This window comes from Hyaena hyaena, unplaced genomic scaffold, assembly GCF_003009895.1.
Source record: "Hyaena hyaena isolate Hyena2069 unplaced genomic scaffold, ASM300989v1 scaffold_4, whole genome shotgun sequence".
Classification (NCBI taxonomy): domain Eukaryota; kingdom Metazoa; phylum Chordata; class Mammalia; order Carnivora; family Hyaenidae; genus Hyaena; species Hyaena hyaena.
In genome coordinates this window covers 5,806,251-5,834,173 of record NW_024080636.1, presented here as the reverse complement: position 1 = coordinate 5,834,173, position 27,923 = coordinate 5,806,251, and the positions used below count along the sequence as shown (strand labels likewise).

General features: G+C 55.4%; 1 protein-coding gene across 1 annotated transcript; it reads right to left on the bottom strand.

Annotated features, from left to right (window-relative positions):
* Positions 1 to 139: 139 nt before the first annotated feature.
* LOC120234032 (collagen alpha-1(I) chain-like) lies at positions 140 to 26,874 on the bottom strand. Its single transcript, XM_039235660.1, has 10 exons — positions 26,575 to 26,874; positions 19,479 to 19,582; positions 18,611 to 19,276; positions 8,438 to 9,096; positions 7,569 to 8,073; positions 7,115 to 7,521; positions 5,379 to 5,588; positions 2,351 to 2,470; positions 1,897 to 1,977; positions 140 to 324 (listed from the first exon to the last, which is right to left on the bottom strand). The coding sequence occupies exons 1-10, from the start codon at positions 26,872 to 26,874 to the stop codon at positions 140 to 142; spliced, it is 3,237 nt and encodes a 1,078-aa protein (XP_039091591.1).
* Positions 26,875 to 27,923: the final 1,049 nt, after the last annotated feature.

The following is a 27,923-nucleotide window of genomic DNA, read 5'->3' as shown; positions in this document are numbered from 1 at the left end:
CCTCGGCCCAGAGCCTGGGCCGGGGCTCTGAATCGGCCTTGTGTCCATTCGAGTGGCCGCCTGACCCCGGGGCCACACCACCTCCCCAGGCTTCGGTTTCCCCAGCCACAGAAGGGACGGGGAGGACGGCCCCCACCCCTCAGGGCTGCTGGACGACGGAATAAGGAAGGCACATGGAGGGCCAAACACCCATGCAGGGCACCCTGCTGGCGCTCGGGAGCCGGCCGCCTTGCCCAGAGGGGCTGCAGGCCGCCACGAGGTCGAGTCCAGGGTCCACCACACCCTCTGAGGCCATCACACCCTCTTCAGCCCCACCGAAGCCAACTGTGGCCAGCACACGGGGCAAAGGTGAAGTGTGCTGTGCTCCAGGCCTCGGGCCCACCGACCGGGCTTTTAACGTGGAGGTTTTATTTGGCGATTTGTCAGATGCCGCTGGCGTCCGCTGAAGGCATCCGGGCCACATCTGTGCGGCCACTCTGTCTGCCCAAGTCTCTCCCTCGGCCCTTTACGTGGCCAGGCACCTGCTGTCCCCGCGCCTGGTGAGCTCCAGGGCTGTCAGTGTGAGATGGGGGCTCCCCAGGCAGGGAGGGGGAACTGCACAGACTGCCCGTGGCTGGGGCTGCCGCCTCGGCTTACAGGCCTTTCTGTTGGCAGCGACTGGCGGTAAGGGGCCATCGGGACACCTGAGCATCTGGGGACGGGAGTTCGGGCTCAGACACGGTCATGCCCCAGAAGGAGGTGGAGGGGCGAGGCGGCTGAGCAGGCAGGAAGCAGCCCAGGAGAAGCCCTCGGGTCCTCGGGCTCTGGTCTCACGCACACGGCCACGTGACCGGCCCGCCAGCTGATGCCAGAGACAAAGCAGGTAGGATTCCGATGCCACGCGCCTGACCAGGAACGCCGGGAATTCCATTCCGGGCACAGCTTGGCACAGCCGCCAACAGCCTGGCCCCGGGAGGAGAGGGTCCTCCCCCCCCCCGTGCCCCACGGGGAAAGCCACCGAAGACCAGGTGGCCATTTTGGGGCCGGCCCTGCCAGAGGAGAAGACGCCACAGCTGCACCAGCACACACAGAATATCCCCACAGCCAGAAGCCGCCTCCGCTGCACCAGCTGGATGGCCCGGAGATAACGGCCTCCGCCCCAAGGCCTGCAGGCCAGCGTGGGGCTCAGGGCACAACACATCAGTCACGGCAGCCGGGCAGCCGGGCCCCATCGGGTCCTTCTTGGATGGCAGGCACCCTGTGCTGTGAGGTGTGGCCGCAGCGCCACTGTGTCAGGGCCAGAGCCCCCAGAGACAGGCCCTTCTCCTGGCAGGGCGGGGAGGGCCCCGCGGGTGACATGCTCAGGGCACACGTGTGTCCCTGCAGGCCAGAACACGCATGTCTGGTGCGTCCTGGGAGCCCAGGCAGGTCTGGGTAATGTGATGAGCAACGTGCTTGCAGCTCGCTGCCGCAGCGTCTCTTACTGTGACAACATAAGGAACACGGAAGCCCCCCCCCCCACCGTTTTATTATAATTTAAAATGTAATTATAAAAGGCTGATTTGAATGTAAATATCGCCGTTAAACACACGAAAGGCGAATCGAGATTTAAGAGCCCCCAAACCAGCAGGTAAATATTTCAGCTAAATGCTCCTCCTGCCCTTCCGAGACCCCAGAATTAAGGAAGGGCGGTTCACTGAAAAAACCCAGCCCTGGCCTTGGAAGCCAAAGACATCAGGGACAGCATCCTGTTTCAATTCTAAGGGAAAATTCTATCACTCCTTTAAAAAAAAAAAAAAAAAAAAAGGCCGTTGTACTTTGCACATCTCGGGCACACGTTTCCAACCACAACCGCCAATCGCCTGACAAATAATAATCCTCGCCTCTGCTGCTCACATGTCTACGCAGAGAACCCACCTCTCAGCCACCGACAGGGCAGCAGGCCCCGCCGCGTGTTCAAGGGCTCCACCGCCACGGCCACATGGCCTTCCGACCCGTCTGGAATCCGACGCACACAAGTCCGCCACCCGGAATCTCCCAGGAAGGCCGTCAGGCGTTTACTCCTGAAGCCCCCTCACCCCAGTGAAAGCTCGTGTTGGGAAGGTTTTGTGCCTCATGCCACACAGTTCCGGCATTTCCCACTTAGATTTTACCCATCCCACCTACACGGCCTCAGGAGATGTTTTGGCCACCCCCCCCAAAAGAGATCTCTTCAGAGCATTTTGGGGGTTCAGTTTAAACAGACCACAGCTAAGCGGTTCCAGGATTTAAAAAAAAAAAAAATGGAAAGGAAAGGATGTAAAAGCAGGTTTAAAAAATGAAACCTCATTTTTTGAAAGCCAAATATTATCATTTGCCAGCAAAGCCTTACAGGTGAAGGGGAAGCCTGGCAGGGAGCGGACTCTCGTCTCAGCCCTCACCAGGCCTGGGGCCGCTCCCGCCCCTGGCGTCACCCGCTTCGAAGGGGCATCCAGGCCGAGGACCCCCTTGGCTGGCAGAGAGCCCAGGTCGATTAGCCACCGCAGCCTTTCCAACGTCCCCCCCGCCCCCCAACGCCAGGAAGGCCGTCTCATTTCCAGCCCCAGCGAGATGCGTTTCTCTGAGTCCTCAGCACGAGCCTGGGAGCCGGGCCTGGCTTCTCAGGGCGCCTTCCTGGCTGGGTTGAGGCGGGCGATTTAGCAGGAACAGGGCTGGACGCTATCCACAGAGCGGGAAGAGGGACATGGCTACGGGAGAAGCGTCAGAGGGACGTTTCTGTTCGTTTTAGTAATTCAGAAAACGGCCCTCCGGTGCTCACCATGGGCCGGCCTGTCAGGAGTTACAAACACACCCTCTCCGGCCAGCGAGGGTATGTGAGGGTTAGCAGGCGGCCTAACCATGGCAGGCTGGGCTCTCTGATAGCCTGCAGACTCCTCCCAAGTTCACTGGGGAATGGATTCAGGGAGGAGGAAAGGGCCCCAGAGAGTCGCAAATACTGTCCAAAATCGCCCTCGATGGCTTCCTCCTCTAGGAATGGACTCTTTTCCTCGTATAGTCCCCGTTTTCCTCACTTCTGTCCCTTGACTACCCCTCGCCCCCAGCAGACAAAGGCCCATCAAGTCTAGCCCAAGGGAGGGCCCCTCCAGCCCACCATCCGAAGCCTGGACACCTGGCTAGCCTTCTGGTGCTTGCAAATGCACCCTGGCAACCTTGAGAAAGAGATCACAGAAGGAAAAAAATTAAACTTGAGAAAGTTAGCCTCCACTCAACAAAGAAAGCCAGACATTCCCACTGAATCTTCCAAGAACCATGGCTCAGGGGGACTTTCGTTTTTCCCTTTCTACACATCGCAGTCCCTAACTGGGTTCTGAGGGCCTGTGATACCCCAGGTTCTCGAGCTCTGCCAGCCTAAGGCAACGGGACACTGGTCAGCCCTGAAAATAAGCATTTCATATAAAAGATCCATTGTCTCTGAGTGGGGGCAGTGATTGCCTTTCCTGAGTCCTCCGTCACATAGCATCAGGATGCCAGGGTCCTTTCTTGTTCCGACAACATGTTTTGAGCGGTCTTCCTGACCATCAGTGAAGGGACGAAATTCTCCTCAACGAAGCGTCCTGGTAAACGTAAGCTTCTATTTGGCCAAAGAGCAATCAGCCCATCAATGTCGAGGCCCCGTGACCAGATCACCAGCCACATTGCCAGCAAGATGCTGGCAGCTGGTGTGGCCACTCCGGACTCCCAAGTTGCCACATCCTGCCCTCATTCTTCCCCCAGACCCTGAACAGGTGAGAGGCACAGGTCAAACCCTGGGGTCAGCACCCAAGTGAGCTCCTCAAGTGCCATTCCGGGGCGGGGGGAGTTCCACTCCTTCGTCTGTGAGCACATCCCGGGACCTCGAGAGGCCTTGCCCCCCACCTAGCACCCCCAGTGCCTCCTAGCCAGGTCCTGGGGCAAGGAAAGCCCTAGTTTTGCAAGCCCCTGGCAGTCTACTGCAAAAGAAACGTCCAAGTACACCTGTACCGCCACCTGCGGGGCAGGGGGCAGTGAACTTGTAGGTGCCCTTTCTAGAGAACCCAAAACCACCCTCCCCTTGTCTTAGAAACTCAAAAATATCATCATCACTGGCAATAAAAATGGCAATTACCATTTACAACAATAACAATGACGGCAGCGGCAGCCGTTTATGGCTCCCTGCCATGTGCCAGGAACCGTGCTCTGTGCGATTCACGCTGTCTGGACACCCCGAACGCCCCTCCGAGGCTGGATTTATTATTCCTGCTCTGTGACTTGGGGTACAGGCCCAGGGAGGCCCGAGGATGTGCCCTGTCCAGGCTCATTGAGCCAGGGCCAGGGACAGGACTGGAGCTGCCCGATGTGAGCCAGGACACCCCCTTTTCAATGGGGTTCCCGTAAGAGTATTCTCCCTTCTCCCCAGATGTGCAAGTACACCCTGTAGGCCCCACAAATACCAAGTATGATGCTTTTAAGGTGTCTTCCTGGCTGGCCTGCAAGGGCCTCCGTCTCTTCCCAAATTCAACCCCTCGCTAGGCACACCCACTGGTTTCCCCCGGACAGCAGGGAGCACTTGCTCAGGCAGAGCGCCCGTCAGGGTAGGCAAAGCCCTCTGGACCCTCCCTCAGCCCCAGGGACTGCCTTCCGGTCAGGCCTCATCCACACCAGGGCAGGAGAGGCCCCGGCACCCTTCTGAGGACGGGAGCAAGCGAGGCCGGGTCACAGACGGCCCCACCAGGGGCACGGCACGCAGAGCCAAAAGCCATCCTGCTGCAAGGCTCCCGGCTGTTCCCGCTGAGCAAAGCACAACGCGGTCTGCACCTGCTCAGGTGGCGTGTGCAAAGTGGCCACAGCGCACAGCCCTCACCACACACGGCCTGTGCCCAGCAGCCGGCCGCACCACACCCCAGAGACCCCTCGCCCAGGATCTGGGGCCTCCGGTGGCCAAAGGCCAGACGTGACGCAGCCCCGAGTGCAGGCGACAAAACACCGCAGGGCTGGCCCCAGTTTAAAACAAAAACGGAAATACCAGGGCCATCCTCCCACTCGCCCCCCACGGTCCACGAGGCCCTGTCCGCCCCCCCCAACCCCCGCTTAGCGCGTTCTCCCTATTAAATCCGGAAGTGATAAAAACCAGACAGGCGCCAGTCCGTTTTCGGAACCTTGACTTTGGTAGACATGTCCTCAAGAATAAAATGTGCCTGGATGGGCTGTCCCAACACGGCAAGAAGCCCCTGGTGGGGGCCCAAGTCTCACTGGAACTGGGCTAGCTCTGAGTTACAAGGACAAAGGCAAGACAGAGCAGAGTTGGTGCCCAGATAGTGCCTCTCTCGGGGGGGGTGGGGGACGCCGTTTACTACAGACTCTCAAGTCTCAAGCCCATCACAGTCCATGCGTCGGGGGCACACTTTGGCCGCAGAGATGGGCCTTGGCATCTGTGACAAACAGCAAGCCCCCACTAAGTGGCCCTGGGGTGCCTCCTCGGATGCTCTCAGCCCTTCCTTGTTCCCACAGGCCCACGGAGGAGCAGCAGACGCCCCTTCTTCGGGTGTCCGGTTTAATCCTGGGGTATTCCCAGTAGCCTCGGCAGGAGGCCACAGCTTCCCGCCCGTCGGGAGCTACGTTACAGGTCCTCCGTGGGCCCGGGGAAAGCGTCTCCTACGTCCCGCAGGCGAGGCCCGGATGGAACTCAAGCTCCTTCTCATTACAAACCCGGTCACTGCCGACTCTGAGCAGCAGCTCCATTTCTGCGATCGCTCCTGACGGTGCCACCCAGGCTTCCCGGCTCCTAACTGCCTCTCATAGAGTCATAAATAAAAATGCAAAACGGAGGAGGTGGGGAGGTGGTTTGGGAGAGGAAGATGACGGCCTAGCTGAAAAGACGGCCACCAGGTCCGTTCCAAGGCACTGAGGCAAACTTCCAGCCTCTGCGTCTGGGCTGCCAGATCTTACTGCGAGGGGCTCCTCTTTCCTCTGGGTTCGTCCCTGGGCTCGAGGGAACCAGGCAGCCCGGGGAGAGATCGTCGTGAGGCAGGCCTGGGCCGCTCAGGCCTCCATCCGTGTTCCCGGAAACATGGCCTTCAGGAACCAGCTTGCAACTCTGGGATGTTATGGAAACAGGCCCCCACTGCCCATTATTTTGTGGTCAAAGAACCCGGCGAGGTTCTCGAAACCACATCAATACGACGGGCAGAGCAGAAAGGAAGTCACACCTGTGATACAACAGTATTAAAGAGCGGGCTTAACCCACCCCCGACCAGTTTCACTTTAACGGGACAGGGACGAGAAGATACAAGCATGCGTGTGAAAATCCTAAACAGCCAGAACCAATGAACAAAAATAAAACGAAGACCGTGCTGGCCTGCAGAGGCTGCCTTGGCTGCTGAAACCCAACTTTGAAGAAATTAATTTCAGCGTTACCTTAAAACCCTGTAATTACGGCAAAGGCGCATTCCTTCACCCATGTCTCGCTCCCCACAAACTCCCCAGGGCCGCCGGCTGGGCCTGTGTGTGAGCCACCTATAAAGGGGGATTTATTACGAAAAGTTATGAGTTGTTTTTCGTTTTATGCCACCATAAACAAGAGCCTCCACAGAAGGCCTTTCACTTGCCCGGCCCGGCGGCTGCCAGCACTCGACTGAGGGCCCCCTAAATCGGCTCTCCACAAATGCTTGACCGGCAGAAAAGATAAAATAAATAAATGAGAATCACTGGTTTCCCTGGTTTAGGAAGGGAATGAAAGATGTCAATATACAAAACAAAAACAAAACAAAAACAAAAACAAAAAAACCCAGGGATCACAAGGTCCAAAATAATCCTTCCAATCCCATCAAACCTAAAAGCAGACGTTTTCCCCTTTCCTTCTCTTCTGTTTAAGATGCCTGCTAACGCTATTTACGTGTGCAACCAAATTCTCCCTGGCAAAAGGTCTGCACACCTGAGATCAGAAGCTGTATTTCACGAATCCCAAGTTCCTGCATTTTAATGACGGCCCGGCCGTGGAGTTCTTGCCAAGCTGGCCAGGCTTCAGGTTCAAGAGCAGCCTCCTTCGTCTGTGGAAGGCCTGCCCTACAGGCTCTTCTTAGAAATCCCGTCATTAATATTTAAATACTCCCTAAGTAGCGAAAGTGAGAAAGGCACTTACCATCCTCGGGAGTCGCCCGGAACCCGCTGGTGACCCCGGGACTCGCAGGTCGACCGCCCTGCCTTTGCCGGAGGAATGCGCCCGGACGCGGCCAGCGCTGCGCGGTGATGCCCACACCGCACAGGCCCAGGGCGAGCCACGGGTGGGAGTCCTGGGTCCCGACCGCCTCCCGCCTTCGCGCGTGTGAACCGCAGCGAGCAGCGCGGTGCCGTCTCCCGCAACTCTTCGCAGGGCGCGACGGCTCCGGGACGGAGACAGCGGGCGAGGCGCGCGGCCAGGCCCCCCTCTCCCGGCCCCGCAGCGCGCCGCTCCTCCTCTGCGGACTCCTGCTTGCCCGCGTGGAACCGCCGGACCTCTCGGAGGAGCCGAACCCGCTCTCCGCGTCCGAGACTAGCGCCTCCAGGGACCTTTGTCCCGGACGAAAACGAAAGCGCGCGGCGCGAGGGGCGCCCACGCCCTGCCGCGGAGGTCCCGGCCGGCGCGCCCCGAGACTTTCTCCAAGTTCACGTGCTTCCCCGGCGGGCGGGCGGCGCGGGCCCGAACTTGCAGGGCCGGGCCGTCGGGCGCGCTGCGGGGTGCGGGCGGGCTCGGGGCGGCGCGGCGGCGCGGGCCGGGCACAATGGGCGCCGCCGGGCGGGCGGGCGCGGGGACAGCGCGGGCCCGGCTGCCGCGCGGCCGCTCGTCTGGCGCGGCCCGGGCGCCGAATGCGGCGGCGGCTTGGCACAGACGCGCCGCGCGCCCGGTGCATGCTAATGGCCGGCGGCCGCGCCATGAATTATTCAGCAGCGGCGCGGAGAGGGCGAGCGCGGCGCGGAGGGCGGCCCGGTCCGCGCGTCCCCCGCCGCTGCGAAGCCGCCGCGGCGACTTCCCAAACTTTCCCCGGTCGGCACCGAGGATGCGGCCCCCGCGGCGCCTCCGTCCCCGCCCGAGCGCGCCGGCCGCGCTTCCCACGTTGCCGCCTATTTTATGTCTTTTGTCTCGGAGTTGGCACCTGTCCCAGAGAGCGCGTTTCCCTGCCCACCCCTTCGCCGCCGGATCGGGGCGGGGGAGGGGGTACGGGGGACCCGGAGAGGAGGGGACGGGGAGGTGGGGGGAAAGCAAGGCGCCTACGGGCCCCGTAGCCAGGAGAGACCTCCCGGGGACAGCGGCCGTGCCCGCGCGTCCGGGCACCTCTGTTCCGCGGGGAGGTCAAGTCTTCGGCTGTGCCCGGAATACCAACGAGGCCTCCGGGCGCCCCCCTCCACCCCCCTCCCGCCGCGGCCGTGCCCGCTGCGGGCGAGGACGGACCGCGGCCCCTCCCCGACTCCCCCCTCCGCCGCGCACCCTCCTCCCTGGGCCCGCGCGCGCGGGCGGGGCGGGCGGCGCGAGCAGCGGATTCGCCGCCCGAGCCCCGCTCCTCGGCCCGCAGGCCCGCGTGCGCGCCCCCGCGGGCACGCCGCCCCGGGCGCTCCCCGCCGCGCGCCCCCGGCCCGCGGCCCCGCCCGCCTGCCGGCGCGGCCAGGGGGGCACCGCGCCGCGAGGACCCATCGTCCTGCGGCTTCGCGCCCTGGGGCCGCGCGGCTGCCGGGGCGGGCAGGCGCGAGCCCTGGCCCCGGCTCGCCCCGCCGCCCTGGCACCGAGGCGGCTGCCGGAGCGCGCTCGGCGGCTGCGTTCCGAGGCTCCGGCTGCCATGATTGCGGGCAGCGGGGCGCGCGCGCAGGCTCGGGCCCGGCTCGGGGACCCCGGGCGGACCGACGGTCTCTGGCCTGCGCGCAGACCCGTGCGCGCCGCGGACAGCGGCCGGGGTCGCCGGGCTCGTCACGGCGGGGGCCAGCGTGTGCCACGGAGCTCTAGACGAGGTCCTGGGACAGGGCTCGGGATCCACGGCGGCGGGCTTCCCCGGTGCCCAGGGCGACCCCGCGGTGGCTTTCCGGACAGCGCTGGCCCGGCGGAGGGAGGGGCGCGGTGCCAGGTGTCGGGGGTGGGGGCGGGGTGCACGGGATCTGATGAAGTGGAGAGGGGCAGCGCACTGAGCCCAGAGATGCAGGGGGTGCGCAAGGTGCCTGGCGGAAGGGGGTGCCCTCGCGGTGCCGGGAAGGCGTGGGATGGCCAGGGCACCGTGCCCAGAGCCGCTGCCCAGCTCCGAGCTCGCTGTCTTCCTTCCCCGCAGAAACAACTTCCTGCTCCCCCGGCCCGGAGCGTAGGAGCTGCGGGGAGAAGCTGTAGGCCGCAGCCCCGCTCTCTCAGCTCAGACCCTCTCCGAGGACTACAGTGCAACACCCCGGGGCGGGGCGGTTCCCTGCCGCACCCCCTCCCGGGGGTCGCGACAGGCTGGGCTCCAAGGCCCCGACACTGGTTACAATGCCAAGAAGGCCGCAGCAGCTCGAACTGCCGGCTCCGCGGGGGCGCCTGAGTGGATTCCCCGCAGAGAGGCTGGCCCGGGCCTCTGGCGCTCCGGGACGACACTGGGTCACTATGCTCGGACCCCCTCTCCCTGTCCGGGCATGCCCTCTCTCAGAGCCAGATGGACCTGGCTGTCCCCGGACGCCCGCGACGGGGGCCCAAGAGGAACAAGGCCTCCTGGGCCCCATCCCAATGTCTCTCTGTGCCTGTCTCCCCCAGCACCCCCCCCCCCAGCCGGCCTTGGCATTCTAACCAGTGTCCCTTGACGTCACATCTCGCCATTTCTGTCAACCAATTGAAACTTGCTCGTTGTCATAAAAATATATATACTTTTTATGCCATTGGTACATTCAAAAGTTCCTCGTGTGCCCTGCTTCCCAGGAAACTACATTCCACATTGGATTGGACTGCTCAGGATGAGGGAACTGTCCGTATGAGGCAGGGCTGGGCCGGGGCCTGGGGTGCCCACCCACCCACCCACGGGAGACGCTCTCTAGGACCCTATGACCTTGGCCTTGAACTGTGGCTGGACACCCACCTATGACACACATGGTTTCATGGGAGGGGGGATCCTCAGGATACACTCAGGAATCTTCCAAAATTCCTTTCCTGGGGGTTAGACTCTTAACCGTGGCCTCTTTTTAAGGGCACCTTTTCTTATTTCTCTGAAAAAACTTGAGTTTTAGAAAATGGAGTAGAAATGTTTCCCGGTTACTCTCTTCATTGAAATGCTGACCAACTTTCACTTTTCACAGCAGAGCAGAGCCAGCCCAAGCCGGATGGGGTGGGTTTCCCTCTTTCTCTGAGGAAGGTCCGGGGTGGCCCTCCCAGCCTCAAGGACCTCGGCGACCCTAGCCGGGTGCCCAGGAATTCTGTGCTCCTCCTTCCCCAGTAAAGGACACCCTCGTAGCAACTCGGGGCTCGGGAATGCCATGTCTGTGTTCTAGCAAAACGGCAGAACGTCTGTTGGCTAGCACTGTCCTTTATAATTTTCTTCCCTATTACCGTTCTCAGCCCTGGCTAGGCCTGTGGGGTAAGAGAGCACATCCTACGAACTGAGTTATGTGCAGGGCAGTCCCAAAGAGCCACCCACAGCCCCCGTCATCTCCCCCTTGCTGCGGCCGCATGAAGAACCAAAGCACCGCCTGACATGATACACCCCCTGTCCCCCCATCTCTACTGCATGGTTCACCGGCTTTAAAAAACCCATCAGACGTTCTGTGGTGTAGCAACTTTGGGGAGCCCAGAGCAATACTTTCAGAGACTAGCTGAATGCAGAGATCTCAACACTAAGTCTCGGGCCCTTTTAACACAAATCTTGTTTTTCCAAAATCTCGAGCAAACTCGGTAACTACCGAATGGGGATTTTGAAAATAAATATATGGTTACTATTTTCACATAAAACCGTTCCCCAAGGGCAACCTCTAGAGATGTGCATACCTCTGTGATAACGTCCTCACTTACACACACACACACACACACACTGCAATCCAACAACGGCACTATAATCTATTGATAATCACTTTCCTAAACACTATAAATATTATAACTAATGTGATACATGTTTTGTGATTAAGTTGGTGGATTAAAACACTGAATTTAAAAAGCCGCAAAGAAAAAGAGATTACCTTACATTATGCCACTTACAAGTTTTGTTCCTTTGGCACAAATACAAATTTGACAACGGTATCATTACGGAAGGCGATGACTGAATGCCAGCATATTAACTTGGTAATTTTCACCTGAAATCATTGTGTAATCATACCGACTTGCTAACCTTTTTATTAGCTGATTTTTTTTCCTGCTCTCACACACATGAATAAGTTAATTCGATGCCATTTTCCCCCTCCCCAATTTTTATTTGGTAAAACAAGAAATTGGGTGAGTCAGAACTATATCTGAGAACGCATACTTTTTTTTTCAATCCCCTCTATACTTGGCATGGATTTACATCTAATTTGGTTACACATTCAAAAATCAAAATCTGCTTTATTCAAGGAAAATAATAGCTTTCAGGTAATTCCATTGGGTATTATCCAGGTTGGTTTTTTAAGGTCTTTTCCCAACTTGTTATCCTGTGACATTATTCAGAGTAAATAATATTAGCAAGTGTGCTCAAATTATCACAAAAGAAACCTGGGACATTTACTTTTTTGGTGAGTGTTATTACAACGGGCAGGCTTCCTAGAGGAAGAACATGGTCGGGGTCCGTGGACCACATCGTGCCTCAGGTCAGATGTTTAGAAAAACAAGTCATAGGAAGGCTCTCAATATACCAGGATGTTTATAGTATCGGCCTTATACAGTTATTTTTTCCTGATTTCTCCCAAGATCTGCCTAATGGGAATGCAGCCGGCGACTTCCTGCTCTGCCTCTAAGCCCGTGTCTCCGGCTCAGCCTCCGGCCTCCGACCAGCCCCGAAGGCCGCGGGCACTCGAGTTCACTGTCCGTTTCTCTACGCAGTGACTCCTAACAGTTAAAAAATGTCGGTATCCAAGACATTCCAAGGACTTAGTAAACAGATGCATTTAATCTAATTAAAAGCTAACAGGATGCGTGTGTGAAAACTTACATTTTCACTTTGGTTTTGATCATTCAACTTTGCACGCTCGAGAATAATGAGTGTGCAATAAGCTTGAGATTGTGAGAGCGTGGCGGCTCCTGGCTTAGATGCCACTTCTTCAGGCGTCCCAGACAATGTGCCCTTTGGAGGAGTTGCTAAGAAGCTTTGGGTGCTGTGTATAAAGGCAAACCGGCTTATGATTTTTTCTTTTCTTTCTTTCTTTCTTTCTTTTTTTTTTTGGCAGTTTTGTTTTGTTTCGTTTGTTTGCTCTTGTCTCAAAGTAGTTTGCCGGTTTGGGATTCCATTTCGATCTGCTATTTTTTAATAGCGTGTACCCCTACTTGTGAGCGCAAAGCCACTGGCATCAATTTGCCTTGGGTAAGCACTCATTTCTTTCCTACGGAGATAGCTGAGGACGAGGAGGGGGGAGAGAAGTCAGCTAGCATAGGTGCAGGTAAAACAAGTGAAAGATAATTGAGTTAGGCTCTCGGGCCGGGTAAGGAATGTGAGCAAGCATCCACAGAAAGGACTCCTTCCTTCCAAACATAATGAAGCATTTTCAGAATCTTTTGCTTTAGGTCACCCTACTTCACGTCAAACTTGGCATTAGCGCACTAGCAACCGACATGAAACTCTGGCCATAGGAGAAGCTTGAGAAACAAAGCACGGGGCAAAACTCCATATTAGCAGCCCCCTCCCCCCCCAAAAAAAAAACCCCTAGCATGGTTGTAGACCATTTCTGTATCTTCTTTCCTTTCAAAACAGAAATATATATATTTATATATGTATATATAAAACAGGCTTAGTACGTCTGCCCTGACATTGATCAGTAGCACACCCCATACTCTCTCCTGACTGATGGGGTAGGAACTCCACACCCATGTATTAGAGTCTGTTTAGAAACCTGTAAGCAGCTGTTTTGTAATATTTAACACACTTTAGAAGTCCACACATTCCTTACATGATGTGTTACCTGTATATGTATATTTAAAAAAAAGAAAAAGCCTTACAACCCTGAAAGCATTCTGAAGGATTTTTTTTCAAATACAAGGAAAGCATAAAACAATCAGAAGTCCGCAATAAATACATGGTCGCACACACACACACAGTGAATATACTGTATATAATGCATACACGCTAGTATCAAAAATTCCCCCTTACAAAGAGGGGGAGCCTGAGTGGCTCAGCCAGTTCAGGGTCTGACTCTTGGTTTAGGCTCAGGTCATGATCTCAATGGTTTGTGAGATGGAGACCTCCCATCTGCCTTCAGCGCAGAGCCTGCTTGGGGTTCTCTCTCTCTCCCTCTCTCTGCCCCTCCACTGCTCTCTCTCTCTCTCTTACTCTCTCTCAAAATAAATAAATAAACATTTCAAAATTTTCTCCTTACAGGTGAAAAATTACAATTCATCTTTTTCATTCTGAAGTAGTAATAACACAAGTCAGGAAAAATGAATCAAGGATGATAGCCCAGTGCTCCTGGTTACACACGTATACACCAAGTGCCAGAGCTAGGTTCTCAGCATTATATAAGGGATAAGAAAAAGCACAGAACAAACAAATTTTTTAAAAATCAAAATTAACTCTTAAAGAGAAGTGGATTCTGAATTTAGTCGCTCAATTCTGCAATTCTTAAAATGGAGTCATTGTCAATTGGGAAATTAACATTTTCCTGAAGAAGTTAGTGCCACGGATAGCAAATTCGTATTAGCAATTAAAGATAGATTGGCATTTGTAATTTAACAGTTGCCAGTAGGCAAAGTTACCTATTTCCACAAAAATGAGAAGACATAGAAAATCTGAAAAGAACTTCTCTCCTCATATCCAAAGAATGCCTTCGTTTCACAGTTGAAAACCTTGATTTATTTGAAATATTTTTTGCATCCTACCTATCCTTTATCCAGAACCTAAAAACAGTCGTTGACTATATATTCTTTATGAATCACATATAATCAGACTTGAGCTATTAAAAATTTAAAGCAATATTAAACTGAAAACTATCGAATTTTTTTTTTAATTTTCTAAAATAATGCTGAAAGTCAGTTGAACTTTTTCTCCCCTGCCGCCAGCTGAAATGAGAACTTTAGGACCATTTCTTAGCCATATAGTTCCTCAGTGAGCTAGGTAAATTATAAACCCTTAGAATAAAGAAAAGGAAAAGAAAGGAAATGAATCCTGATTTAGAACGCAAAAGGTTCATGGTTAAATTGCAAAGGACAGCAATTTAACTTGATGTTTTTTAAAATCAAGAGTTCACAGGTCCGTTCTTCAAAATATTTTCAACAGAACCCAGGCTACTTGCAAAGTGATCACATGCAAAATGAGGGGGTTTTGAGGTGACAATTTCAAGTTGTTGGAAATTTGACCACAGTAGTCTTGTCGAAATACTCCCATTTTATTTTCTTAAAATCTAATACGATTTCACACAACACGGTGAGTAATTTGCTTTATCTATAAGAACAGCCTCTTTTTTATTTATTTATTATTATTTTTTTTTACTGTGTTTAAATACTGTAGCTTTTAGATCTGGTTAACACAAAGACAAACTTAAGGCTGGATTTTTCATAGATGCCCTTTCTATGAAAAGAAAAGAAATGTTTTAGCTAAATTTATGACTGCAGGACAAAATAATATTTAACAGCTGCAAAGAAAAATGCTAAGAAAGAAAGAAAGAAAGAAAGAAAGAATGCTTTGTCCTGTTTTGTTTCTGGCTATTTACAGGGCAACGTTTGGTGGAACTCCTAATATTAAAAGAACATGAATTTCATTTTTCTTAAGCAAAAGAAAGTGGTAATGTAGACGATCAGGTAAGGATGGCGTTAATCTTGAAATTAAGAGTCCATGTAATTTTCACACGAGGAACCTATATTTTGAGAATTTTTTTTCAAAATAAGGAGAGGGGTGCACACTGGCTTGGTTCCCCCACGATGTTCCCAGACAGCAATTTTTAACCACCATCAAGGGTCTTCCCATTAGCCAGTTTTCTGACTCTGCATTCTAAATCCTCTGCTGGATCCTGCTTCCAAAGAGGTCCCTTCCGTGTCTTCTTGCCCAGGAGGTGGGACTGCTACCTCCTTCCCGCACACCGACAACCCCGAAACTGGCAGTGTCTCACACGTACGCTGCCGGAAACTTCTAGGAGGGCTCCAAGGCTCACTGGGAAACTTCTCTCACTGGGGGGTTGGGGTGGGGGGGGGGACTTCGCCACGCACACCTGGATCTACGGATTCGGAAAAACTAACCAGCTGCGGCCAAAAACCCAAACACTCGACCGCCCGAACACAGTCTGCAAGAAACACAGAGCCCTTTGACGCCACGCAAACACTTGTAAATAAAATAGCTCCGAGGCAGACAGGCTGAATGAGCCTCTAAGACAGCCAGTTGGTGCCTCAAAATTTAAAATTAGAACATTAAATGTTAACAGCACGAGGATATCCTGGGATACGTGTGTGTGCGCATGTGCACGCACTTGCCTGCGTGTGCGTGTGTGTGTGTGTGTGTGTGTGTGTGTGTGTGTAGGAAGAAGAGTTCTGCACCTTATGGCTTGGAGCTGATTTGAGGTCTTGCTGGGGTGCCCCTAAACCAGGCAAAGGGCAAGCAGGCCCTACCCGGATTCTCTTGGGGTCACTTCACCCTTTCATGACACACGTGCACACCCCCAAAGCCAGCGAAAGAGACAATAAGGGCCGATCTCACATGCAGACAGTCTTTCCTTGGAATAAAAAAAAATCGTGATTTGTTGATGGCAAACCACGCTGACCTCATTCTTTGTCATCAGGACAAATGTGGCAAGACCAACATCTGGGACCAGCGTCGATGTGTGCTCTCTGCACCTGCAACTCTGGGCGCTGCGTGAGCTGGGTTCTTCAGGGAGGAGGTCCCGTTTTGTGGGGTGGGCCAGGGTCTGGGCCCTGCAGACCCTTCCCCTAGCCAGGCAAGGCGTGGCTGCCGACAGAGTCTGGGCTCGGACTCCGGGATGAACATCCAGGGTTCTCAGGAAGAGGGTCTCTGGAATTGTCACATCCAGTCCCCAAACTGGGGGCCGTCTTGGTGTCACGTCCAGAGTCCTCGAGGGGACAAGGATATTCTTTATCTTTTTTTAAAAATAGTTTATTTATTTTTGAGACAGAGAGAGACAGAGCATGAGTGAGGGAGGGGCAGAGAGAGAGGGAGACCCAGAATCTGAAACAGGCTCCAGGCTCTGACGCGGGGCTCGAACCCACGAACTGTGAGATCTGACCTAAGCCGAAGTCGGACGCCCAACCAACTGAGCCCCCCAGGTGCCCCAAGGATGTTCTTTATCTTGCCCAGTCTCTCACCATGCTTGGCCCTGCATCCTTCTTACAGCTAAAGCAGCAGGTTTCAATACAGTTCAAGTCAATAAAAACCCCCAGAGCATTTAGTCGGTGCCAGGTACCACGGAGTCCCTTGGGAGCTTCAATCATAAAACAGCAGCCTTATAGGACAGGGCTTTCCTAAGGTAATAGGGACAGCATCTCAAGTCTGCACAGCAAGCGCTTCATAATTTACACTGTTCTCCCCCGCCTCAGGCTCATGGGATCCTCACGACCCAAGAGGAAGACAGAATAAGAATGATCACACCTCCCTAAAGGCCAGGGAATTGAGGCTCAAGTGGACGCAACACTCACTTACCCAGTACTGCATAGACCTGGGACCTTCAGGCACACATGCCACTTTGTTATTTAGGCTTTCTTTCTCTCTCTCTCTTTTTTTTAAACATCACCACCCACCTCTTCCTACTCATATACACATAGGCTTATTTTGTAGGTAAGAACCGTTCCCAGGAAAAACAGAGCCCCATTGAAATCTGGGTCCCAGAACTGCCTTGAGCAGGCTAGCTTTGGCGATCTCCCACCCCTACAGCCAAATTTGGTTGTCTAAGGCGCCGACCCCTCCCAGCCAGGTGCATCCTGATCTCCCCCTCCAATCTGGGCCAGGATGAGTCTACCTCCGGTGTAAAATCGCAGACACAAGCCCGCGGCTGTGGCTGCCAGAGGCCTCGTAACAAAGCAGCCTCGCCTGAGCGCAGGGGTTGCAACGCCCTCTGCCCACCACCCTTTCTGCTGGGGCGTGCGCAGCACCCCGAGAGCAGGGGTGTCCCAGCCAAGCAGCCAGGGTGGCTCTGGGCCCCACCTGTGCCTTCCCCCAGCTTCCGGCCCTCTGTGAACCTGGCAGGTTCGTGCAGATCGTTTCAGTATAAATGGCCAAGCAGGTGACCAGGATGGCCCGGGGAAATCTCCAAGCCTCACATCAGCAAGGACCGCTGATGCCCGGCTGCCTGCGGAGGGCCTCACTGGGGCAGTTCTCTCCCGGAGCGGAGGCCAGGGGCCTGGGCCTCGGTAGCAGCATTCTGCAGGGGCACGTGGATGCCAGCAGGATGCAGTTACCGCTCCCCGGCAAAGGGAAAGGATGGGTAGCTGCAGTGGCGATGGGGCACCGACAAAGAAGAAGGATGTAGAAAGACGGACCAGAGGGCTTCCCTTCCCAGCTGAGATCTGCACCACGCACAGAAATGTCCTAAAGCACCCGTGTCCCCACCAGCTCGCACGCATGCAGGTCCCCCGCCTGGGCTCCAGCCTCACGACGGCAAGCCACGGCCAGCAACTCCAGAGCACCGAACCTTCCCGAAGCCAAACTCCAAGTCGGAATATTCCAGCCCCCCCCCCAACTTGACAATCTCAGAAACAAACATAACATTTAAAAGGCCCTCCAGAACACAGCCAAGGAAATACAGCTTTGAAATGAACGAGGAGGGGGAGTGAGGGCCAGACCTGACCTGACTGAGAACTAGGAGGCGCCCTGGTCCTCTCCACCCGCGAAGCCTTCTAAGACTCCTTTCTCTTGTTTCCTTTCTGCACCTTAATTACAAGAGAAAGTGCTTTAAAAAAAAAAAAAAAAGACAAGAAAAACCTTAAAAAAAAAAAAACAACCTGGGACACTTGGGTGGCTCAGTCGGTTAAGCCTCTGACTTTGGCTCAGGTCATGATCTCATGGTTCGTGGGTTGGAGCCCCGTGTTAGGCTCCGTGCTGACAGCTCAGAGCCTGGAGCTGCTTCAGATTCTGTGTCTCCCTCTCTCTCTGACCCTCCCCTGCTCACGCTCTCTCTCTATCAGAAATAAATGAAAAACATTAAAAAATTTTTAGAAGAAAAAAAAACTTATGAGGAACTGAGTCTCAAAAGCTTTGGGGGATAAAAATTGGACCCCTGTCCAAAATGTGAGGGGAAAACAACGAACACAGAGGACACGCGACGGGTGAGGCCTGACCTTAGTGCCAACTGCCTTCCTAATACCTCTCTGACCCCAGTCTTACCTAGAAGTACCCCCAGACTCTGGCAAGGTTGTGAAGCCTGGTGGGCGACAGGGCCCACAAAGCGAGAAGGGTCTGAAGGTTCCTGCTTTTCCCCACATGGGACTCAGAATTCGGCTTCACAGTCTCCTTTTCTTTCCCAGCTGCCGGATTCCCAGCAGAAATAAAGAGAAAAAAAGAAAAACAGGGCACAGGAACCTCTCCTCTGGGCACCTCCGCCTGACCTAAAGGGCGCCGCATAGAGGTGTCTTCTGCTGGGGTCCCAGGCCCTTCCCCCAGGGGGACAGGCGCCCACGGCGCTGCGGTGGCTGCCTAGCGTCTGCCCGCGGACCAGGCGCATCGGCCGCCCCGGCCTAGTGCCCTGCAGCGGGTCGGGGCTGGCGAGGGGGCACGGCTGCGCCCGCACCTGCTCCGGCGGCGAGGAGGCCCGCGCGCGCCTCCTCCAGGCAGTCCCTGCGCTCCCGACGCAGGGGGCGGGCGGGGTCGACGCGGGCCCGGCGGGGTCGGTCCGCAGCGGGTCTGGGCCCCGGGGCCTGCACGCCCTCGGAGGGCGGGGAGTGAAGTCTGAGCCTGCGGCCCTGTCGACCCCGGCCGGGCACCGGGTCCTCGGCGGGGCACGGCGCGGGCCGGGAGGCGAACCGAGGTCTGGAGTCCGCGTGGGGTCCCGCGTCCGAGTCCGCGTCCTGAGCTCAGCCGGGGTCCGGGGGCGGGTCCGAGTTCCAGGGCGAGCCGGGGCCGCGAGTCCGAGGTCTGGGGTCCGGGTCCGGGTCCGAGCGGGGACCGGGATCCGACTCCGGGTCCAGGTCCTACCTGCCAGGCGCCGGGGTCTGGGGGCGGCGGCGGCGGCGGCGGCGGCGGCACGCGCCCCAATTAGCCGCGGCGGGCGGTGGCTGGGCCCCATTGAGGGCGAACAAAGGGCGCGACCCCGGGGTCAGGGAGTCGCGGGCCGGGCGGCCGCCGCTTTGTTCGGCCGCCCTGTTTACTTTGCCGAAGTAAAGCGCACAATATATTGACTAAAGCGGATTAGAGGGTCGCGCCCCGGAGGCCGGCGGGACCTCCCAGCCGGGCGCCTCCCCGGCCGGCCGGGCCTACCGCGTGCAGCCCCCTTCCCGCCGGCGCCCCGGGTCGCCGCCGGCCTGGCCTACGCCCCAGCCCGCGGAGACAGCCGGGGAAACTGAGGCCGCGCCAGCCGGGCCCTGACCGGGGGCGCAGGGGGGGCGCGGGGGCAGAGCAGGAAAGAGCGCGGGGGCGGAGGGCCGGCTCCAGGCCTCGAGGGGTCTCCCCTGGGGTCCCCGCCTGTCTTGGCTCACCTGCGCCACGTGGCAGGTGGCAGCCCAAGCAGCGTCCCTCGTCCCTCGGAGCGTGCGCCCCACCCGGCCTTTTGTTACCCGAACGACCCATCCCCTTGCGTTAGCCATCCCCGACCCCCGCGTTTTTAAGATTCTACCCTTCCCAACACTGCTGGTCCCGGAAATTCATTTTTTCAGGGAAGAAAAATGACCCTTGCTTGAAGGCTAAGGTATTTTAGATGGAAACGTGGCCAGATTTTCCCACATCACAAAATCCTGTAGCATTATGATTAAAAAAGAAAATTCCCGCCTCCCGTCTTAACGCAGAAGACGTTCCCATTCATCTCCAGCTGTGAGTCAGCAGGTGATTTAAGCAGGGGATATATTGAGGTATGGAAGTCCAGCTTGGGGTGGCAGGGAGAAAGTGTTTTCTTTCTCTTTCCAAAGAAGGCAAATGAGCATCAATAAAGCACTAAGATTTCCACCCAAAGTCCACAGTTGATCATCCGGTGTTATGAATCCAAGATCTCTCTGTTTCTCCAGACATGAACTTGAAGAATCTTTTAAACTGCCCTTAAGAACCAAGCAGTAGAAGCAGAGAACCGAAGCCCCAGATGGAGCCCAGGCTCTAACTATGGCTGGCTGGGGTCATCCAAGCAAGTATCCAAGAAGAACAAGAATGCCTTTTTTTCCTTCTTGATGCTACTGCTAAGGGCGCAGAAATATTTCTCCGTAAGTTCACACAAAATCTTAACTGAGATTTGTATGCCCTGGTTGTGCAAGTATACAGGTTTGGTTAGCTGACCCATGTAGTGTTTGATTAATAAGGTACCAAGGTATAAATCTTTTCTAAGAAACGAATAATATTTACTTACATATATATTTGTTGGTCTAAGGAATATTTGTGCTATGTGCCATCTATCTACAGCCACTGAAGGAAAATTTGCCATTTGTCTCTATTTCAACTCACGAGCCTCTAAAAACATTTTTTTTTTCTGCTTATAAAAATACCGTGTGTTTCGAGAAGGGACAGCAGAGTCCAAAGTCTGAGTAATTTAAAGATAGCTGTTGAAGATAGACATCATTTAAGTAGTCAGCATAAAACATCAATAATTCAAGTATAGAGAACGTGGAGAAAGGAAAATTCACCTCTGTGCCATTATCCAGAAATAATAGTCTATTGTGCTCCCTTCCCAACGGTAAACATGTGCATACAATTACATCATTTACATATATATTTACTGCTTGTGAAATGTTGTATCCATTGTCGTCCCCAAGTCCTCCCCATGTGGCTGCAAACTCTTTGTCAACAGCATTTTCACAGGGACACACTACGGCATTATTGTGTTACGTGATAATTTACCCCACCGTTCCCTGTTATTCCAAATTTCAGTTCTTGCTAATATTTCTCTACTGTAACTAACACTACCTCCGATGGCCTTGCCCGTGAAGTCTGTCCGCAATGTGGGTTATTAATAAATCTCTAATGGCCTGATCTTAGAGGGTTGGAACAACTACATTAATCTAAGGGCGGTTAGACTCCATCTAGCCCATCAGAAATGAACTTGGACATTCTAGAATGCTCTCTGGGTCACAGTTGCTCCAGAAAGCAACGTGGGAATCAGTCTGTCCCTCTCCAGAGGCCTGTCGGATCGGCCGGACCAGCCGAGGCACATCCCTGATTGCAACACGGTGTCTGGGAACTGTGCCCTCGCACCGGAGTCCTGGCCTATCGCTGTCGTCCCGAGCTCCTCGCCATGAAACCCCAGCCGCGTGGTGCATTTAAGTCCGGACCATAAAGCCGAACACCTTGGAAACATTATCTCCACATTTCTGGCGAAACTTTGCGTGTCTAAGAAGCGATCTGGCTCGAGCCGTTCTCTTTGCCAAAAATCCAGACCTCGGGCCCGCTTTCCACCCCTTCCCCCAAGCTGCAGGGTGCCCGCTTGTCCGGCCACCCCCCTGCCCTGTGCTGCGCGGAGGAGCAGGCTCGGGCCTTGCACGGGGCTGTGTCCCATGCCACTTGTCCCTTCCCTCCAGCGCCCTGAGTCAGCCGGGGCTCGGCCACGGGACGCAGTGGCAGTCTGTCTGGCCTGCCTGGCCTGCCTTGACATGGTGCGCCGAGCAGTGTGGGAAGGAGGCTGGGTGCCACGGAGCCCGAGGTCTTCTCCCAGAACACCAGGGCCTGGTGAGGCCTGCCTGGAGGAGGCGGCTTGCGGGCCAGGATGGAGCTGGCCCTGAAGAACAAGGATACAGAAGACAGGAGGCCCCAGCACAGAAGTCATGGGGTCAACCCGAAAACAGAAGATGCTAGAAGAATTGACACGGAGGTGGTGAAGAAAGCCTGGAAGGAAACGCTGGAAACGTGACCAGGGCTCTGGCGGAGGCCAGGATGAGCAAGTTTTCCCTTCCGTGTGTTTTTCCGGACGATCCAAGTGTTTTATGATAAGCGCAAATTGCTTTCATACTCAGAAAAGGATCATATTACTGATCGGACGCTATTTATTGTAAGTCAAGTAGATAGAATTCGTTGGAAGAATGAAGTGAATTACTGCTAAGTATTTATGAGCGTAACATAAACAGTAATAATCGTATTTTGCCAGAGAAGTTACTACGATGATAATGGTCACTCACGTGTCTCTAGCACTTCACCCTTTGGAAAAACACTCGCAAACAGAAAACGAAACCGGGCAGCAGCTTGGCTATGCAAATACTGGCTGCCGTTGTGATATTTCTGCAGCAGCCCTTGACACTGGGCGCGGATGGACACTGCGCTTCCCATTTTAAATCTGGGGAGCAGGCTTGGAGAAGTGGAGAGCCCCGGGACTCGAGCTGAGGCTTTGAGTCTCCCACTGTGTCCACCGGTGGCTTCCACACCTGGTCTGGGCACCTTTCCTGCGGGGGTGAGACACGTTCCCCCAGGGATCAACTGTGTTTCCCGTTAGTCTAATTTTTCCCCCCAATTCTGGAGGTGGTCCAGGGCAGAACTGCGATTAGGGAAGATTTGGTCGGGTTTGTTTTAAAAGAATGGCATTTGCAGAGAGTCTGTTTATCACTTGAGACGTATGGGCGCGCTGGGAAGTGGCCGGCTGAGGGGCGCCGGGGCGCAGCCAGGCAAGGACTGTCTTTTTCCCAAGGGCACGTTAGAGCCCCGTGCCACACATCCCCTGGGAAGGATCCTGACTCACACACATGTCTGTGAGACCTCTGGGGCTTGAGTCCACCCCACAAGAACTCATTAGGCTGTGTGGGAACACGCCTTTTTCCTTATCTTATTTTGTAAAAGTGAGCCATTTCCAGCCCCTCGATAACAATGGATGGGAACAAATGAACAAATCGAATGGATCTGATCTGAAGTGTCTTCCTTTCACAGTGAGTTAGAAGACGAACCCGAATGCCGTTTTCTACTCTAAAAGGCAATTGCTAAATTTGGATTTTTGAGAAAATTAAAAAAAAAAATCGAACTCCAGCTTGAAAATCCAATGGCTCTCAGAATGCAAGGAAGATATACCACTCTTTGTGCTAAAATCATCTTACGGGGTTTAAAATAAATCAGAACAAAATGATGTGAGCTGAACATATGTCTTCCATCACTTCGGAAGGCGGCCGTGGGATGGGCTATAGCACGTGGACCGGGTGCCGTCCGGACAGCGGACTGGGCCGGGAGTTGGCACGCGGTGATTTTTAACACGAAGGTGTCAACCTCTCATGGGCCAAACAAACCTAGGCTTTTTGCATTCCAAAGATGCCTTCGGTTTCGGATGAGGATTAAATTATTGCGAAAAGTAACTATACAATGTAATCAACAGGTATGATGAATACATTGGAGACACTTCTTTCCTCCAAGGAAAACGTCTGGCACTTGGAATTTTTTAAGCGGGGAGTCGACGGGCACACTTTCAAAAGACCCTTTCTTTTCCTTCTCACGCAGGGCACAGCAAACCATCCCTGCCTTCTAAAATGAAAACACATGCCACTTTAATCTAGCAAAGAGAATCCAGAGTGCAGAATTTCTGCACAGATAATTTTTAATTAAAGAGAGAGTGAGAGAGAGACTGCATTTTATACCTTTTGCAGTCACCTTCCCCACGTGTTAATAATTTAACTGTCAAATCACAGCAAACAGCTAATTCCATCTCAGAGTCACCAGGACTGCAAGCTAGCTGGGAGATTTTAGTCGTCGGTACTAAGGACCAAATGCTAACGGAAGTCCCGCTTTCCAAGTGTCCCCAGACGGGGCTGGGACATGACTAATTTATTTGATCTTATCCATCATCTCTGCACAGGATTCAAATATTTATATCAGTCTGTTCGCCTTAAAATGTGCAGGGCGGCACCCGCTTCGGGGCCACTCCTTAATTTTTCACAGTTTTGGCTTTTTGTTCCCAGCAATGCACAGCCCCTCGCACGGGCACCCGCTCAAACGCCGACGGGACGTTCCAGTGTGGAGCCCGCACACACGACTGCCCAGCTCACACAGAAGCTGCTCTAACTCACGCCAAAACTGCACAAAGGCAGCAGAACCACACCGTCGGACCTTTTCTGACGCCCAAGAGATGCCAGTGGGGTCGTGCAGGGCCTGAGCTCTGCTTCTAGAAGGAGTCTGCCTCTGGCCTGGTGGGGGAGGGGGGCTGATGGAAACCAGAGCTTAGTAAGGATGCCCCAGCCAGGCAGCCAGGTAGGCAACGGGGAGCAGGGGGTTAATCGGGGAGTAGGGAGGGGTGCAAACAAAAGGCAGAGAGGGGAAAACGGGCTGCAGGGCCCAGCCTGGCCGGGCGCAGACACAGGGAGCTCTGTGTGTGCCTGTCGGCTGCCCAGCACTGTGACTAACCGCCCCACTATTGTACCCTGAAGCCAGCCCTTTGTACCGTCCCCCCGGCGACTGGGAGCATGGCCGAAGAAACCTCCAGCCGTCCTGCCACACCCGAGCTGCCTCAGGTGTCCTGCACCACGTGCCACGTGTGACCACTGAACCTTTGAAAGTCAGGGAGTCTGTCCGAACTGAGATGTATGTGGATCATACACTCTGGATTTCAAAGATTTCAGATTAAAAAAAAAAAGGAAAAAACTCAGTAACAATTTCATATTCATTACACACTGAAATAGACCACTTTGACTACATAATAGGTAAAATAAGTTGTTTTATGAAAGGGAACGTCACCTGTCTACTTTCACTTTTTCAGAAAGGTGGCTGCTCGGCCACATGAGATTACAGATGTGGCCCCGTCTGCAGCTCGTGTTCTGTTTCTACTGCACGGAGCTAGGCTTCCAAGCTCGCGGTCTCTTAGGGAGACAATGGCCGGGAGGTACCCCGTAACTCCCTCACAACCCTGCACCCCACGCCCAGGAACTCCAGGTTCTCGTGGTCACGTCTGACCTCAGCCGTGCGTTCACCTGTCTCCAGAATTGAGTCTTTCACTCTCATGTGCCTGGGGACCTTTTGTAAAGCACATACGTGTGCATAGGAACACACACACACACACACACACACACACACACACACACACGAGGGCCCTGGCTCCTCTTCACAGCTGGCTGTGCCAACCCATCCCGGCTGGCCTGCGGAGAAGCCAGATTCATAGGGCACCCAGATGGCCCCCAAGGTCTCCCAGGAGACAGACACCTGACCCCTTTGTCCTGGGACTGGCTGAACCAGCCTAGGGCCCTGTCTTGACTTTCACAGACCCAAACCCTTCTGCTTTCACAGCCCCTTCCTCCATACACGTTAAAATTATATGTTATGCCTGTACTGGTATAAAGATGAATGTAATCCAGGCCGAATTCATCATTATATTATTCAGTATGATTATAGTCATTTTTTTTCCTCCTGACTTTAAGAGACATTAAAATTAAAACATATTCCGGGCCCTAGGTACTGTGCCCCCCTGGGCCACCCCACCAAGCTCCTGGGACCTCGCCCCACACAACATCCTCATGCGGTGAGGGGCCCGGGCCCCTCCTTCCGCACCTGGGGCTTGCCTGGCTATTCCTCCGGGGCCCAGGTCACCCTCACTGTAGAGCTCTACACCCTCTACTTCCTCACTGTAGAGCTCATTCCTTAAGTCCTGCCCTGAATGTATGGTGTGTGAAGCCCCCTCCAGACGCCAGAAAACTTACCAAATTATTTTTAAACACAAAATTTGGTCATGAGAAAGGAGGGGGGAACCCGGAAAGGCTGAAGGCCCCAAGTCTGCGAGAACGAAGACGAGAGCCACCAGCGCTGTGCCCAGCGAAGCTCGCTGTTCGACACCCAGAGAAAAGCCCACCAAGCCGTCAAGCGGGGGTGACGGTGGCACCAGAGGCGGCCTGCGGGGCCCACCACGTGCCCCATGACCTCCAGTCCTCACCCCCCCTGCACCCGGCCCAGCTCCCTGCCGGCTTTCCAGCATCTAGCAGGGAAAGGCATCTGGCGCCCTCACCACCCGCCCACCCTCCATGCCCCCGTGCCCGGCCTCGGCCCGGACACCCCGCTGAGGAAGGACGGGTGCAGGAGATGGTTAAAATTCTGCATCCTTTTTGCATCCGCCTCCAGAGGAAGCACTGCTTTTTTTTTTTCCCCCTCCCAAGCAGAAGAGAAAAAAAAAAAGCTGAGAGCAGCAAATTGCAGGCCTTGGGATGTTTTTCTCCTTGACAGCCCCGGGCCCCGCCTCGCCCGGCGGCCTTCCTCCGGCCACCACCACGGCCCTGCCCGGCCCTGTGCACGCGCAGCCTCCCCGCGGAGCCCCGGACCGGAGGGAGGGCAGGAGGCCGCCTGGCACTGCCCGGCTCCGTGCCCTCCCCTCCCCCACCGCCCGCGCTCCAGCTCCGGGCCCGCTCGGCACCCCCACCCCCCACCCCGCCGCCCCGTGCCCACCCGGCGCCCGCCCGGGGGTGAAGGGGTGGGGGTGGGGTGCCCTCACCTTCCGGGCCTCGGTCCGGCTCGCGCCCGGGGCGCCCGGCCACGTCTTCGGCGCCGCCTCCGCTCGCCCCACCCCGCTGCCCGCGCTCGGCGGCGAGCCTGGCACCGCGCCAGCCGCCTGGGAGCCCGGCCCGGGCAGGGGAACTTTCCGGCGAGGGTGTGTGCGGGGAGGGGTGCGGGCCGCGGCGGTGCCCGGGGAGGGAGCGGCCCAGATGCCCGGCGGCCGCCCCCGCCCCCCTGGCCCCTCTCCGGAGCCCCATAAAGGCACAGACAACACGGGCGGTTTAGTCAAAACAGTCATGTGCAGGAGCCGGCAAACAAACAAAAGCCCTTATTTATTTAGTTAGTTCACACACTCAGATAAGGAGACGCCTTTTGTGCGCATAATTTCACACACACCAGAGAGGAGGCGATGCCACGATGCTCCCCGCGGCCCAGGGCCGGACAGCCCGCCTGGCCGGGGAATAATTGCCTCGCCTGGGCCTGGACATTTCCATATTTAAATTGGGCAGCAGCATATGATTAATTAAGGAGGAAAAAGGCAAAAAAAAAAAAAAAAAAAAGGAAGAAAAGCAGTGGGGGTGGGGAGCCGGACATTCTGGGCAGCTCCGTGTGCCAAGGTGCCCGCGGCGGCCACTTAACTCCTCCCGTGCCAGGCCCAGGCCCCGGGCCCGGGGGGACTGGCTGCAGCGGGCGGCTTGGAGGGAAGGCGGGCCGTGCCCTCTGCACCCTCCCAGCCTTGGGGGGCACACCCCTGCCTGCCTTTGCGTATGGAGGGCCATGGCAGCCTCAGAGGCCGAGCCTGGGGCGTTCTCTTCCTCGCTTCCGTACTCAGAGCCACTTTGCCTTGGTCAGGGCAACGTGCTGGGCCGCTTGTGTGAGAGGCATCCCCAGGGGCCCTCAGCGGGGGGCTCGCCCCGGAAGAGCGGCTGCCATCCGGCCTGGGACGAGCCTGTTCTGCCCTCCACATCTTCACCCTACCAACACGCCGAGTGCCGTAAGGCGCTGCCGCCTGGTGAGGCTCCCAAACCCCTTCACGCGCACACAAGCCCCCTGCCAAGAAGGCCACCCTGTGGCCTTTCTGTCCCTGAGAGCAGCCGGCCTGTTCCGGAAAAGGGGCAGGAAGGCCTGCCACCCTTCTGGAAGGAATAAGGCTGCAGTCGAGGGAGAGCCAGGGAAGGCTGTATTCCTAGGGGCAGGGCGCAGGCCCCGCGGAGCCTGGATTTAGGGTCCGGCCATTCCCGAGGGTCAGCCCTGTCCCCTGCCAGCTGTGTGGCCTTAAGCAAGTTATCCAGCCTCTCTGGGTCTCAGTCTGCCCACCTGTGAAATAGGGATAATAGCTAGCGCCCA

Bases quoted from the DNA above. Each gene is read 5' to 3' on its own strand.
- LOC120234032 (XM_039235660.1), bottom strand. From the start codon at position 26,874: ATGACTGTTTTGACTAAACCGCCCGTGTTGTCTGTGCCTTTATGGGGC. The intron at 19,583-26,574 runs GTGAGGGCACCC...GCCCCCGGTCAG, and splicing joins GCCGGACCGAGGCCCGGAAG to GGCCCGGCTGGCGCGGCCTC. The intron at 5,589-7,114 runs GTAAGTGCCTTT...CCTGTAACGTAG, and splicing joins CCGGGCGACTCCCGAGGATG to CTCCCGACGGGCGGGAAGCT.